Source organism: Aquarana catesbeiana, linkage group LG05 (assembly GCF_042186555.1).
Source record: "Aquarana catesbeiana isolate 2022-GZ linkage group LG05, ASM4218655v1, whole genome shotgun sequence".
NCBI classification, from domain to species: domain Eukaryota; kingdom Metazoa; phylum Chordata; class Amphibia; order Anura; family Ranidae; genus Aquarana; species Aquarana catesbeiana.
In genome coordinates this window covers 34,796,879-34,810,706 of record NC_133328.1, presented here as the reverse complement: position 1 = coordinate 34,810,706, position 13,828 = coordinate 34,796,879, and the positions used below count along the sequence as shown (strand labels likewise).

The window sequence follows — 13,828 nt, the reverse complement described above, 5'->3', positions numbered from 1 at the left end:
ACATGTTTCTGCCTTCAACGTAAATTGACCCGGACTGTTAACGACTATGCCTCTGCCAAACATCTTTCTGCCTTCAACGTGAATTGACCCAGACTGTTAAATGACCATGATTTTTGCCTGCCTCCTGAACTGATCATTTGCCCTGCCACTGTACAGCACAGGGGTCTCACATATGTGAGGGGCTCCAGAAAAGGTTTTCCGAGTGGAAAAAACATTTTTCCTCTGGGTTTTTAGTTTTCTCGGATTAGGGTCTGGAGACTCGGAGGCTTCGTAGAGATTTGGGTGGGAAGAAGCCTCTACCCCTGTCCTCAGGTCTTACCTGACCAAGGGCCAATGTACAAAGTGCTGCCTGCTGCCACCTGAACTGGCCATGCCTTTGCCTGCCACATGACCTTGCCATGCATTTGCCTGCCACATGACCTTGCCATGCCTTTGCCTGCCACCTGGACTGGCCATGCCTATGCCTGTTACCTGAACTGCCTGCTAAACCTTGGACTGTACTGAATCATGTTCATACTTTTCCATATCTGTCTGCTGCCTGGACAATTCCTGGACATTTCCTTTGGCTGTCTGGACAAATGCTTTGGCTGCTCTGGAACGGTATTCCTGCCTGCTAAAACCACAGGTGAGCTTTTTTTTTTTACCTTTTGCTCAGCAGAATGTATTTTGGGGTGTAATTCTTGGTGTGTACATGCTATGTGTTAGAAGCCTGGAGGTGCTACTTGCATGTTGGGCCTCTGTATGTGGCCAGGTAGTGGAAAAGTCTCACACATGGGGTATCGCCATACTCAGGACGAGTAGCAGAATGTATTTTGGGTTGTCATTTTGGCTATGTACATGCTATGTGTAAGAAAGATCTTCTAAATTGACAACTTTGTGAGAAAAAAAATAGGTTTTCATTTTCTTTCCACATTTTGCAAAAACTTGTGGAAAGAAATGACATGTTCAAAAGACTCATTATGCCTCATAGAATATACATTGGGTTGTTTTCTTTCCAAAATTGGGTAATTTTGTGGGTAATTCCATTGTCCTGGTGCTCCAGGGCCTTCAAAAATGTGATAGGTACTCAGGAAATTAAATGTGTAATTTATGCCTTTAGAACGCCTGATGGTGCTATATGGATGTTGGGCCTCTGTATGTGGCCAGGCTGTGGAAAAGTCTCACACATGGGGTATCGCCACACTCAGGACGAGTAGCAGAATGTATTTTGGGGTGTCATTTTGGCTATGTATATGCTATGTGTTAGAAAGATCTTCTAAATTGACAACTTTGTGAGAAAAAAATAGGTTTTCATTTTCTTTCCACATTTTCCAAAAACTTGTGGAAAGAAATGACATGTTCAAAAGACTCAGTATGCCTCATAGAATATACATTGGGTTGTTTTCTTTCCAAAATGGGGTAATTTTGAGGGTAATTCCATTGTCCTGGTGCTCCAGGGCCTTCAAAAATGTGATAGGTACTCAGGAAATGAAATGTGTAATTTATGTCTTTAGAACGCCTGATGGTGCTATATGGATGTTGGGCCTCTGTATGTGGCCAGGCTGTGGAAAAGTCTCACACATGGGGTATCGCCATCCTCAGGACGAATAGCGGAATGTATTTTGGGGTGTCATTTTGGCTATGTACATGCTATGTGTTAGAAAGATCTTCTAAATTGACAACTTTGTGAGAAAAAAATAGGTTTTCATTTTCTTTCCACATTTTCCAAAAACTTGTGGGAAGAAATGACATGTTCAAAAGACTCAGTATGCCTCATAGAATAAACATTGGGTTGTTTTCTTTCCAAAAGGGGGTCATTTTGTGGGTAATTCCATTGTCCTGGTGCTCCAGGGCCTTCAAAAATGTGATAGGTACTCAGAAAATGAAATGTGTAATTTATGCCTTTAGAACGCCTGATGGTGCTATATGGATGTTGGGCCTCTGTATGTGGCCAGTCTGTGGAAAAGTCTCACACATGGGGTATCGCCATACTCAGGACGAATAGCAGAATGTATTTTGGGGTGTAATTGCAATTATGCCTGCACCGTGTGTGAGAAATAACTTGTAAATATGACAATTTAGTGAAGAAAAAAAAAATCTATATTTCTTAATTTTCCAAAGCATTGTGGGGAAAAAATTTCAACTTCAAAAAATTCACTATGCCTCTTACTAAATACCTCAGACTGTCTTCTTTCCAAAAAGGGGTCTTTTGGGGGGTTATTGTACTGTCCTGACATTTTAGGGCCTCAAGAAATTAGATCAGTGCATTAGGCCATCAGTGCATTAGGATTGATACATTTTCAATAATGCGTAGCATGGCTTGTAGACTCTATAACTTTCACACAAACCAATGATCATACAATTATCAGGATTTTTTTTACCAAAGACATGTGGTAGAATAAATTTTTGCCTAAATTTTCGACAAAATTTAATTTTTTTGGTTTCTTTTAAAAGAGAAAGTAGACAATTTTGTTTTTTTTTTCAAAATATTCGCTCTTTTTTCGCTTATATCACAAAAAATAAAAAATGAAGTGGTGAATAAATACCACCAAAAGAAAGCTCTATTTGTGTGAACAAAATGATAAAAATTTCATTTGGGTACAGTGTAGCATGACTGAGTAATTGTCATTCAAAGTGAGAGAGCACTGAAAGCTGAAAATTGGTCTGGGAAGGAAGGGGGTGAAAGTGCCCAGTATTGAGGTGGTTAAACTAGAACTAGAAAAAGAAGTGTGTACAGTAAATCTGAACTGAAATAATTTCATACTGAGCAACATACAGTGATGACACAATAAAAATACCTGATATGCAGATGCGTTTGCACTCTTCCTCAGTTTTAAAATTGTTTCTATTTCCTTCACAACCACCATAGATAAAATCCTTGCAAGTTTCTGTCTCCTGATCATAGTAATAGCGCTTTACGTGCGCCTTACATGGACCGGGGTCCCGAGGCTGCTCACAGACTAGAAATGGAAAGAAACAACACATAAATATCAAATAGCAATGGAAGAGATAAATAGTGATAAAGATGACTGTTGAAACCTTACTGAAAAGTTTCATGGAGGATGGAAGACATTTGTCTCGCAGTCTTCTTTGGAAAGAAAATTGTTTGCATTTTTACTTGACAACCGCCATAGCTAAATACCTGGCAAACACCCGTCTCCTTATCATAGTAATAGCATTCTACGTACGCCTTACATGGACTGATTTTTGGAGGCAAGTCACAGGCAATGAAAAAAGAGATAAAGAGTGGAATCCATGAGTCTGTCCTGTGATATGAACTAAATTTTATATGCAAATGAATGTTCACTACTGATAATGCTCTCTTGTTCCAGGTAACATCTGGGAGCAGAAGCCGGTCAAAGAAAGACCTGGCATGTCTCTATTTGAGCTTACAACACATATACAGTAACTGAACCAGTGTTCATTTCATCTACTAAATTAACACTATTTTAGTCAACTAAAATACGGCTAATGTCCCGTACACACGATCGGATATTCCGACAACAAAATCCATGGATTTTTTCAGATGGATGTTGGCTCAAACTTTTCTTGCATACACACGGTCACACTAATGTTGTCAAAAATTCCAAACATCAAGAACGCGGTGACGTACAACACGTACGATGAGCTGAGAAAAATGAAGTTCAATAGCCAATCTGCTTGATTCCGTGCATGCGTGGAACTTTGTGCGTTGGAATTGTGATCAGAATTTCCAACGGATTTTTTTGTCAGAAAATTTGAGAACCGGCTCTCAAATTTTGTGTGATCGAAATTCCGATGGAAAATGTCCGATGGAGCCTACACACGGTCGGAAATTTCCGACAACAAGCTCCCGTAGAACATTTTCCATCAGAAAATCCTATTGTGTGTACGGGGCTTAAGTGTAAAATGCAGATGACTAAAATACAACTAAAATGGCATTTTAGTCAAAAGACTATGACTAAAACTAAATTGAAAATTGACATCAAAATGAATTCTACTCTGCTGGCCATTTTAAATTGGCAACACAATTCCATCCAGAGCCTATAATAATGGCACATTAAAGTTTAATCACTTCATCTCCAGGAAGGTTTTACCCCCTTCCTGACCGGGCCATTTTTTTTTGCGATAAGGCACTGCGTTGCTTTAACTGACAATTGCGCAGTCGTGCGACGTTGTACCCAAATAAAATTGATGTTCTTTTTTTCCCACAAATAGAGCTTTGATCACCCCTGCGTTGTTTTGGTTTTTTGCTCTATAAATAAAAAAAGACCGACAATTTTGAAAAAATAAACAACATTTTTTACTTTCTGCTAAAAAAACATATCCAATAAAAAAATGTAAAGGATCAAATTTCTTCATAAATTTAGGCCAATATGTATTTTGATACATGTTTTTGGTAAAAAAAAAATCCCAATAAGCGTATATTGATTGGTTTGCCCAAAAGTTATAGCGTCTACAAACTATTGGATAGATTTATGGCATTTTTATTTATTTTATTGTTTTTACTGGTCAGCGATTTTTAAGTCCTTAAGTGGTTAAACATGTATTGCACTATTCCACTACCACATAAGAATAAGTAAGGGGGCATTTACTAAGCTGCTAAAAGAGAAAAAAATATGAAAAAGGCTTTGCTTATATTTTTTCTTAATATTTAATGTTGGTAATATATTCAGGTAATCTGTGCAATGGCATTACAGCCAACAGAGGTTACAGTTTTTTGGGGTTTTTTTGTATATTAAAGTTGCACTTCTGTGTTTGTCAAAAAGTAAGATTTTTGTTTGTTTATGAAACTTGGTTTTATTCATAAAGACGTTATATATCACCATGGTTGAATCTGTGTCTGTAGTGCATGTTCAACCCTTAATACCATAAATAATAACATGTTATTAGATTTTTACTCCAGGAGTATATAATTAGTTTGGAAATTGTAGAGAAATACTTAAATAATGCATTGCAATTTACCTAAACCCAATCAATTTTAGTTGCCTAAAATGTATGATATTTTAGTAGACTGAAATATACTACAATGTCATTATGGTAACACTGCACTGGTCACAGTATGTAGCAAAAAAATTATAAAGAAAGAAAAAAAAAAAAAAAGGTTAATTTTTTTTTTCATACTGTCATCAGTCAGTATCCCTGATCACCATCACACCGGTCATATGATGACACCATGCTGCTCTTGTGACAGTATGTTAAAAAAAGTGGGAAAAAAGCAAATTTATTTATTTTCTTAATTTTCCAAAAAATTTGGACAAAAAATTCCAACTTAAAAATTAAAACTCACCATGCCTCTTAACCATTTCCATACTGGGACATAGTAATATGACACCGACAGAAACATCTTCTCCCTCCAGGGGAACGTCATATAACGTCCACCTGTTCTCGCCGCAGCATGGTGATCAGGGATGAGGCGAGTCCCTCGGGACACAGCCCAACCCCAATGAGGGTAAAGAGCCAATAAAAATGGCTGTTTACCACATGACCAGCTGTGTCCAATCACAGCCGGTTATATGTGTTTTACTCATTCTTGACGCTCGTGCACGTCCCCAGGGGTGCGCAGCGTGGCGATAGGGGATGAGGAGTGTTCCTTGGACACAGCCTATCCACAATCAGGGTAAAGAGCCAATGAGATTGGCTCTTTACTACGTGACCGGCTGTGTCCAATCACAGCCGGTTACAAATGTCAAAAAACGGCTGTAGTGAGGCTTCCGGGTTCTCCTCCTCAGTGTGTGAAGAGGAGATCTGGAGGAAAAATGTACAGTGATGTGATTACTATTATTTATTTATTTATTTTTACATGTTGTCACCAGTCAGTATCCCTGATCACCACCACACAGGTCATATTATGACACTGTGCTGCTCTGGTGACAGTATGTTAATGAATTATATGTTAATGTTATGTGGAAAAAAAGTAATATTTTCTTAATTTTCTAAAAAATTGTGACAAAAAAATTACAGCTTAAAAATTCAAACTCACCATGCCTTTTAAAGTGATTGCCTAACTCACGCTTCCCTGATTGGTTAGCTGACGTTGATTGATAGCCACGGGAGCCAATGGCGCCAGTGCTTTGTCTCAGCCAATCAGGAGGAGAAGATGACTAAGACACTTGTGGACATCGCTGGAGAGAGATGGGGCTCGGGTAAGTATTAGGGGGGGCTGAGGGAGGTTGCTACACTTAGAAGGTTTTTTATCTTAATGCATAGAATGCATTAAGATAAAAAAATCTTCTGCCTTTACAACTCCTTTAGTAAATACCTTGGGGTGTTTACTTTCTATAAAGTGTTAATTTGGGGGTATTTGTACTGTCCTGGCATGTTAGGGCCTCAAGAAATGGGATCGCCATCAGTAAATCAGGATTGATCAATTTTCAGATATATACCATCTTTTCGACTCTATAACTTTCCTACAGACTAAATAATATACGCTGATTTGGGTTATTTTTACCAAAGAAATGTTGCAGAATACAGTTTGCTTACAATTTATGAAGAAAGATTATTTATTTGCTAAACAGAAACAAAGAAAAATGTGAGGTTTTTTTTTCTAAATTTTCAGTATTTCTTGTTTATATAGCAAAAAAATAAAAACAGTGGTGATTACATACCACAGAAAAGAAAGTGCTATCTATTAGACATGTGCGGTTTATATTCGTTCCAAATTGAAATTTGGACGAATTTTCATTTTTCAGAAATTCAGATGTATCCGAATCTCCTAATTACAATAGTACTGAATTTAAATGAATCCGAAAAAATGAAGAAAAAAAATTTGGACGAAATTCGAATTTGAACCGTTTTCAAATCGTTTTTGAATATTTTTCTAATCCAAATAGTTTTCAAATTTGAATTCGAACCGTTTTCAAATAGTTTTCAAATTCCAATTTGAAATGGTTTTCCAATTTCCAAAGAGAATAAATTAAATAGAATAGAAAATAAAGGGATAGAATAGAAAAAAAAAGAATAGACTAGAAATTAATATAACAGAAAATAAAAGAATATAATATAATAGAGTAAAACAAAACAAAATTGAATAGAAAATAAAACAGAATAGACTAGAATATAATAGCAATGAATAGAATAGAATAGAATAGAATACCATAGAATATAACCATCTTCTGAAATTTGAATTTCAAATGGAATAAATTTGAATTAGAATACATAAGAAAATAATAGAATAGAAAAAAATAGAATAGAAAAAACAAGAAAAAAATAGACTACAAAAGAATAGAAAAGAATAGAATTAAAAAAGAAAAAATATAACCTTTTCCCAAAATTCAAACATAATCAATTTGAATAGAATAGAAAAGAATAGATTAGAATAGAATATAAAATAAAAGAATTGTATAGAAAAAAAAACAGAATAGAAAGAATATAACCATCTTCCGAAATTCAAATTTTAAATAGAAAAAATTTGAATTTAATTAGAAAAAGAATAGTATAGAAAAGAATAGAATAGAAAATAAAATAATAGAATAGTAAAGAATAAACTAGAATAGAATAGACAAATAAAAAAACAATAGAATTAAACTAGAACTAGAAAAAGAAGAGTGTACAGTAAATCTGAGCTGAAATAAATTCATATTGAGCAACATACAATGATGACACAATAAAAATACCTGATTTGATGCATTTGCACTCTTCCTTAGCAGTGTTAATTTAGTCGACTAAAATGACTAAAACATTTTAGTCGACTAAATGAATATTATTTTAGTCGACTAATTTTTAGTCAAAAGACTAAAATGGGACTAAAACTAAAATGGCATTTTAGTCAAAAGACTAAAACTAAATTGAAATTTGACTTCAAAATTAACACTGGTCTGTAGTGCATGTTCATACCTCAATACCATAATGAATAACATATTAGATTTTTCACTCCAGCAGTATATAATGAGTTTGGAAATTGTAGAGAAATGTTAACTAATGCATTACAATTTAATTACACCCATTAGATTTTAGACAACTAAAATCAGTTTTAGTCGACTAAAATGTACTGGAGATTTAGTCGACTAAATACGACTAAAACTAAAACAATTGCAGAAGACTAAATTAAGACTAAAACTAAAATGCCATTTTAGTCCTAAGACTAATGCCGCGTACACACGAGCAGACTTTGACGGACTAGGTCCGACAGTCTTTCCGATGGACCTTGCAGCGTACGTCCGCCAGACTTTCAAACGAACAGAGTTGGACACACATGATCGCACCAAAGTCCGATGGATTCGTACGTGATGACGTACGATCGGACTAAAATAAGGAAGTTGATAGCCAGTACCCAATAGCTGACTTAGCATCGGTTTTAGTCAGTCGGACTAGCATACAGACGAGCGGATTTTTCAACCAGACTTGAGTCCATCGGAAAGATTTGAAACATGTTTTATTTCTAGGTCCGTCGGACTTTTGGGAAAAAAAAGTCCGCTGGAGCCCACACACGATCAAATTGTCTGACGGAGTCCGCTCCGCCTGACCGAGTCTGCCGGAAAGTCCGCTCGTGTGTACGTGGCATAAGGCGAAATCTAAATTTGCTGCCAAAATTAACACTGTTCCTTAGTAGTAAAATTGTTTCCATTTCCTTGACAACCACCATAGATGAATTCCTTGCAAGTTTTTGTCTTCTGATCATAGTGATAGCGCGGCATGCGAACATCACATGGACCGGCTGTTGGAGGCAAGCCACAACTTATAGCTGAGAAAAAAAGTAAAATAAACGCCTTAATATCGAATGGCAATGAAAAAAGATATGACATAACACCATGACTATTGTAACTTTACAGAACAAGTTTCAGCTGGGCTGGATATACCACTAATGAATAACGAATGAATCAATATTGAGCAACGTACAATGACTAACAGAAAAAAATATACCTGGTATGCAGAAAGCCTCACAGTCTCCCTTAGTAGCAAAATTGTTACTGTTTCCGCCACAACCGCGATAGATGAAAGTCTCGCAAGTGCCCATCTTGTGATCATAGTAATAGTGCTGCATGTGCTTCTTACATGAACCGGGGTCTAGAGGCTGCTCACAGACTAGAAATAGAAAGAAACAACACATAAATATCAAATATCAATGGAAGAGATAAATAGTGATAAAGATGACTGTTAGAACCTTACTGAAAAGTTTCATGGAGGATGGAAGACATTTGTCTCTCAGTCTTCTTTGGTAAGAAAATTGTTTGAATTTTTACTTGACAACCGCCATGGCTAAACACCTGGCAAATACCTGTCTCCTTAGCACAGTAATAGCGTTCTACGTACGCCTTACATGGACTGATTTTTGAAGGCAAGTCACAGGCAATGGAAAAAGAGATAAAGAGTGGAATCCATGAGTCTGTCCTGTGATATGAACTCAATTTTATATGCAAATGAATGTTCACCACTGATAATGCTCTCTTGTGCCAGGTAACATCTGGGAACAGAAGCCGGTCAAAGAAAGACCTGGCTTGTCTCTCTTTGAGCTTACAACACATAGACAGTAATCGAACCAGTGTTCATTTCGTCTACTATATTAACACTATTTTAGTCAACTAAAATACGACTAAAACTAAAATGCAGATGACTAAAATACAACTAAAATGGCATTTTAGTTAAAAGACTATGACTAAAACGAAATCGAAAATTGACATAAAAATGAACTCTACTCTGCTGGCCATTTCTAAATCGGCAACACGATTCCATCCAGAGCCTATAATAATGGCACATTAAAGTTTAACCACTTTGGGGGGCGTGGCCTGAAGCAGCATGGAGTAGGACGTGCAGGTCCAATACTCCTGATATAACCAATCCTGTAACCCGCAATACTTACCACCCACTGGACAGACCTTCCTGGGGACATCCACTATCCCCTCCAATGACCCTACAGGCGACCGGACCAGCGGTGGCCCGAACGGAGCGGCAATCCTCCGCACGGCGGCCGCATTTAGGCAAGCCCGGGGCTTCGGCCTAGTCACGGAGGTCCTCGGCCATCTTGGTACACCCGGCTGTGCAAAATGAACCTTAGAAAGCTATATGTAAATTTACAAATATCCCATGCTAATACAGGAAAAAAGGTAGTGGCATCCCTCGATACAAAAAAAGCATTTGACTCAGTGAAATGGAACTATTTGTTCTCCCTGCTTGTTAAATTGGGTTTTGGGCCTAGATTTGTGAATTGGGTTAAGCTACTCTACAATGACCCCCGAGCAAGTATCAGAGTAAATGGGCTTATATCAGATTCATTTAAGATTGGTAGAGGGACGAGACAGGGATGTCCCCTGTCTCCGCTCCTCTTTGCCCTGGCCATAGAACCTCTTGCAGCTAAACTTAGGAGTAGGGATGACATCAAGCGACTATTGGTTGGGGATCTGGAGGAACGTGTATCATTATATGCAGACGATATGCTACTGTATTTGGGAGATCCAGATCTCTCATTATCCAATGCATTTACAGTGATCCAGGAATTTGGAGACTTTTCTGGCTTTCGGATTAATTGGTCTAAATCGACGCTGTTTCCTCTAGATCCACAGTCAAATCCGATATCCCCCGCAGACTGCCCCCTAACTATAACAACACAATTCAAATATTTAGGACTACATATTCAATTACCTGTGGAGTCATTCGCTGAAACAAACTTATGGCCTGTAATTAGAGCTTTTAGAGACAGAGTACAAAAATGGAAAGACCTCCCGCTCACATTGTTGGGTAGAGCTAATTTATTTAAAATGATTTTCCTCCTGAAGTTTTTATATATACTCTCTAATGCCCCAATATACATCCCAAAAAAAACGTTCAGACACATTGACTCCCTGTTGACCTCCTTTCTGTGGGGGGGTAATGGGTCCGAGTGTCGTTGGCCATCTTACAATTACCGGTGGGGAGGGGTGGACTAGCGGTACCTGACCTTCGCCTGTACTACTTAGCTTCCTAGCTGGTTCAGGCTCACTGGCGTATGTTTCCACAGCTGAGCAATGCTGCTATGGCAGTGGAGGCTGCAACAGCGACCTCCTATGAAGCACTTTTGAACTTCTTTTTCAGAGGGACTGTACCTACAGAAGACGGTAGGACTGTACTTAGATCAGCTAAACGGGTACTTGAACTCTGTAGGAAACACATACATGACGAATCACTGTAACTATGGATAAATGCCCCACTGTGGTTTAACCCTTGTTTGAAGGATTTTGCTTGTTTGGAAGATGGGCATAGATGGGCCAAATTTGGTCTTACCTATATGCACCAATTATTTGACAATACTGAACTTAAAACATTTGCACAGCTAAAGAGGGAATTGGGTGTCCCCGATTTTTGGTCATTTCACTATACTAGGCTGAAACATGCAGTTAGGGCCCAATTTGGAACAGAACCAGTACTTTTAGAAAACACTAAACTAGAAACACTGCTTGCGGAACCTGACCATACCAAACTATTTTCCACTTATTACGCAGTTCTCATGGGAAAAAAGCAGCCAAGAGAGGACAAAATGAGATTGCTATAATTCCAGAGCTGATGGAGGCTAATTGGGGGGAAGTTTTGACCTCCTATATGCCTACGGTCATTTCTGCCAGGGACAGATTGATACAATTAAGATATCTTCATCAAATATATTATACTCCACACAGATTGTGTAAGATGGGCAAAAGAGGTGACCCTATGTGTCATAAGTGCCTAGTGGCAGAGGGTACGTTTATGCATATGGTGTTGGAGTGTAATAGGATACGACCCCTATGGTCACAGGTGACTCCGTTTATTGCAGATACATTTGATCTTCCTAACATATGTAGTCAACTTCTGGGTCTCCTAGGTGTCATTGAGGACGAAGTAATGAGCAATAATAAAAGAATGTTCTGAGTAGGGATGAGCTTCGAGTTCGAGTCGAACTCATGTTTGACACGAACATCGGCTGTTCGCAAGTTTGCCGAACAGCGAACAATTTGGGGTGTTCGCGGCAAATTCGAATGCCGCGGAACACCCTTTAAAAGTCTATGGGAGAAATCAAAAGTGCTAATTTTAAAGGCTTATATGCAAGCTATTGTCATAAAAAGTGTTTGGGGACCTGGGTCCTGCCCCAGGGGACATGGATCAATGCAAAAATGTTTTAAAAACAGCTGTTTTTTCAGGAGCAGTGATTTTAATAATGCTTAAAGTCAAACAATAAAAGTGTAATATCCCTTTAAATTTTGTACCTGGGGGTGTCTATAGTATGCCTGTAAAGGGGCGCATGTTTCCCGTGTTTAGAACAGTCTGACAGCAAAATGACATTTCAAACGAAAAAAAATCGTTTAAAACTACGCGGCTATTGCATTGCCGGTCCGACAATACACATAAAAGTTCATTGATAAAAACGGCATGGGAATTCCCCACAGGGGAACCCCGAACCAAAATTTTTAAAAAAATGACGTGGGGGTCCCCCTAAATTCCATACCAGACCCTTCAGGTCTGGTATGGATTTTAAGGGGAACCCCGCGCCAAAATTTAAAAAAAAAACTACGTGGGGCCCCCCCTAAAAATCCATGCCAGACCCTTATCCGAGCACGCAACCTGGCAGGCCGCAGGAAAAGAGGGGGGGACGAGAGAGCGTCCCCCCCTCCTAAACCGTACCAGGCCACATGCCCTCAACATTGGGAGGGTGCTTTGGGGTAGCCCCCCAAAACACCTTGTCCCCATGTTGATGAGGACAAGGGCCTCATCCCCACAAACCTGGCCAGTGGTTGTGGGGGTCTGCAGGCAGGGGGCTTATCGGAATCTGGAAGCCCCCTTTAACAAGGGGACCCCCAGATCCAGCCCCCCCCCGTGTGAAATGGTAAGGGGCTACTTTGTACCCCTACCATTTCACTAAAAAACTGTCAAAAATGTTAAAAATGACAAGAGACAATTTTTGACAATTCCTTTATTTAAATGCTTCTTCTTTCTTCTATCTTCCTTCTTCTTCTTCTTCTGGTTCTTCTGGCTCTTCTGGTTCTTTCTCCGGTGTTCTCATCCAGCATCTCCTCCACGGCGTCTTATCTTCTTCTCCTCGGGCTGCTCCACACCCATGGCATGGGGGGAGGCTCCCGCTCTTCTCTTCTTCTTCTCTTCTTCATCTTCTTCATCTTCTTCTCCGGGCCGCTTTGCAACCATGCTGGCATGGAGGGAGCCTCCCGCTGTGTGACGTGTCTCCTCTTCTGACAGTTCTTAAATAACGGGGGGCGGGGTCACACGGTCACCCGGCCCCGCCCCCCGTTACTTAAGAACTGTCAGAAGAGGAGACGCGTCACACAGCGGGAGCCTCCCTCCATGCCAGCATGGGTGCAGAGCGGCCCGGAGAAGAAGATGAAGAAGATGAAGAAGAGAAGAAGATGAAGAGAAGAGCGGGAGCCTCCCCCCATGCCGTGGGTGCAGAGCGGCCCAAAAAGAAGATAGAAGATGCCGCGGGGGAGATGCTGGACGAGAACACCGGAGGAAGAACCAGAAGAGCCAGAAGAACCAGAAGAAGATGAAGGAAGATAGAAGAAAGAAGAAGCATTTAAATAAAGGAATAGTCAAAAACTGTTTCTTGTCATTTTTAACATTTTTGACAGTTTTTTAGTGAAATGGTAGGGGTACCCTTACCATTTCACACAGGGGGGCGGGATCTGGGGGTCCCCTTGTTAAAGGGGGCTTCCAGATTCCGATAAGCCCCCCGCCCGCAAACCCCCACAACCACTGGCCAGGGTTGTGGGGATGAGGCCCTTGTCCTCATCAACATGGGGACAAGGTGTTTTGGGGGGCTACCCCAAAGCACCCTCTCAATGTTGAGGGCATGTGGCCTGGTATGGTTCAGGAGGGGGGGCGCTCTCTCGTCTCCCCCCCTTTTCCTGCAGCCTGCCAGGTTGCGTGCTCGGATAAGGGTCTGGTATGGATTTTTGGGGGGACCCCATGTCTT

At 39.6% G+C, this 13,828-nt stretch overlaps 2 protein-coding genes across 2 annotated transcripts in view; both read right to left on the bottom strand.

Annotated features, from left to right (window-relative positions):
* LOC141144176 (uncharacterized) overlaps positions 1-13,828 on the bottom strand; it is a 387,691-nt gene that overhangs the window by 200,223 nt on the left and 173,640 nt on the right. The gene's annotated exons all lie outside the window — the stretch shown is intronic.
* Positions 1-13,828, bottom strand: part of LOC141145729 (carboxypeptidase inhibitor SmCI-like) — a 35,163-nt gene that overhangs the window by 14,276 nt on the left and 7,059 nt on the right. Inside the window, exons 3-4 of the mRNA XM_073632619.1 lie at positions 8,821-8,982; positions 2,778-2,939 (exon numbers count right to left, since the gene is read on the bottom strand). Coding sequence (XP_073488720.1) covers positions 2,778-2,939; positions 8,821-8,982 — 324 coding nt within the window. The remainder of the gene's footprint in view (positions 1-2,777; positions 2,940-8,820; positions 8,983-13,828) is intronic.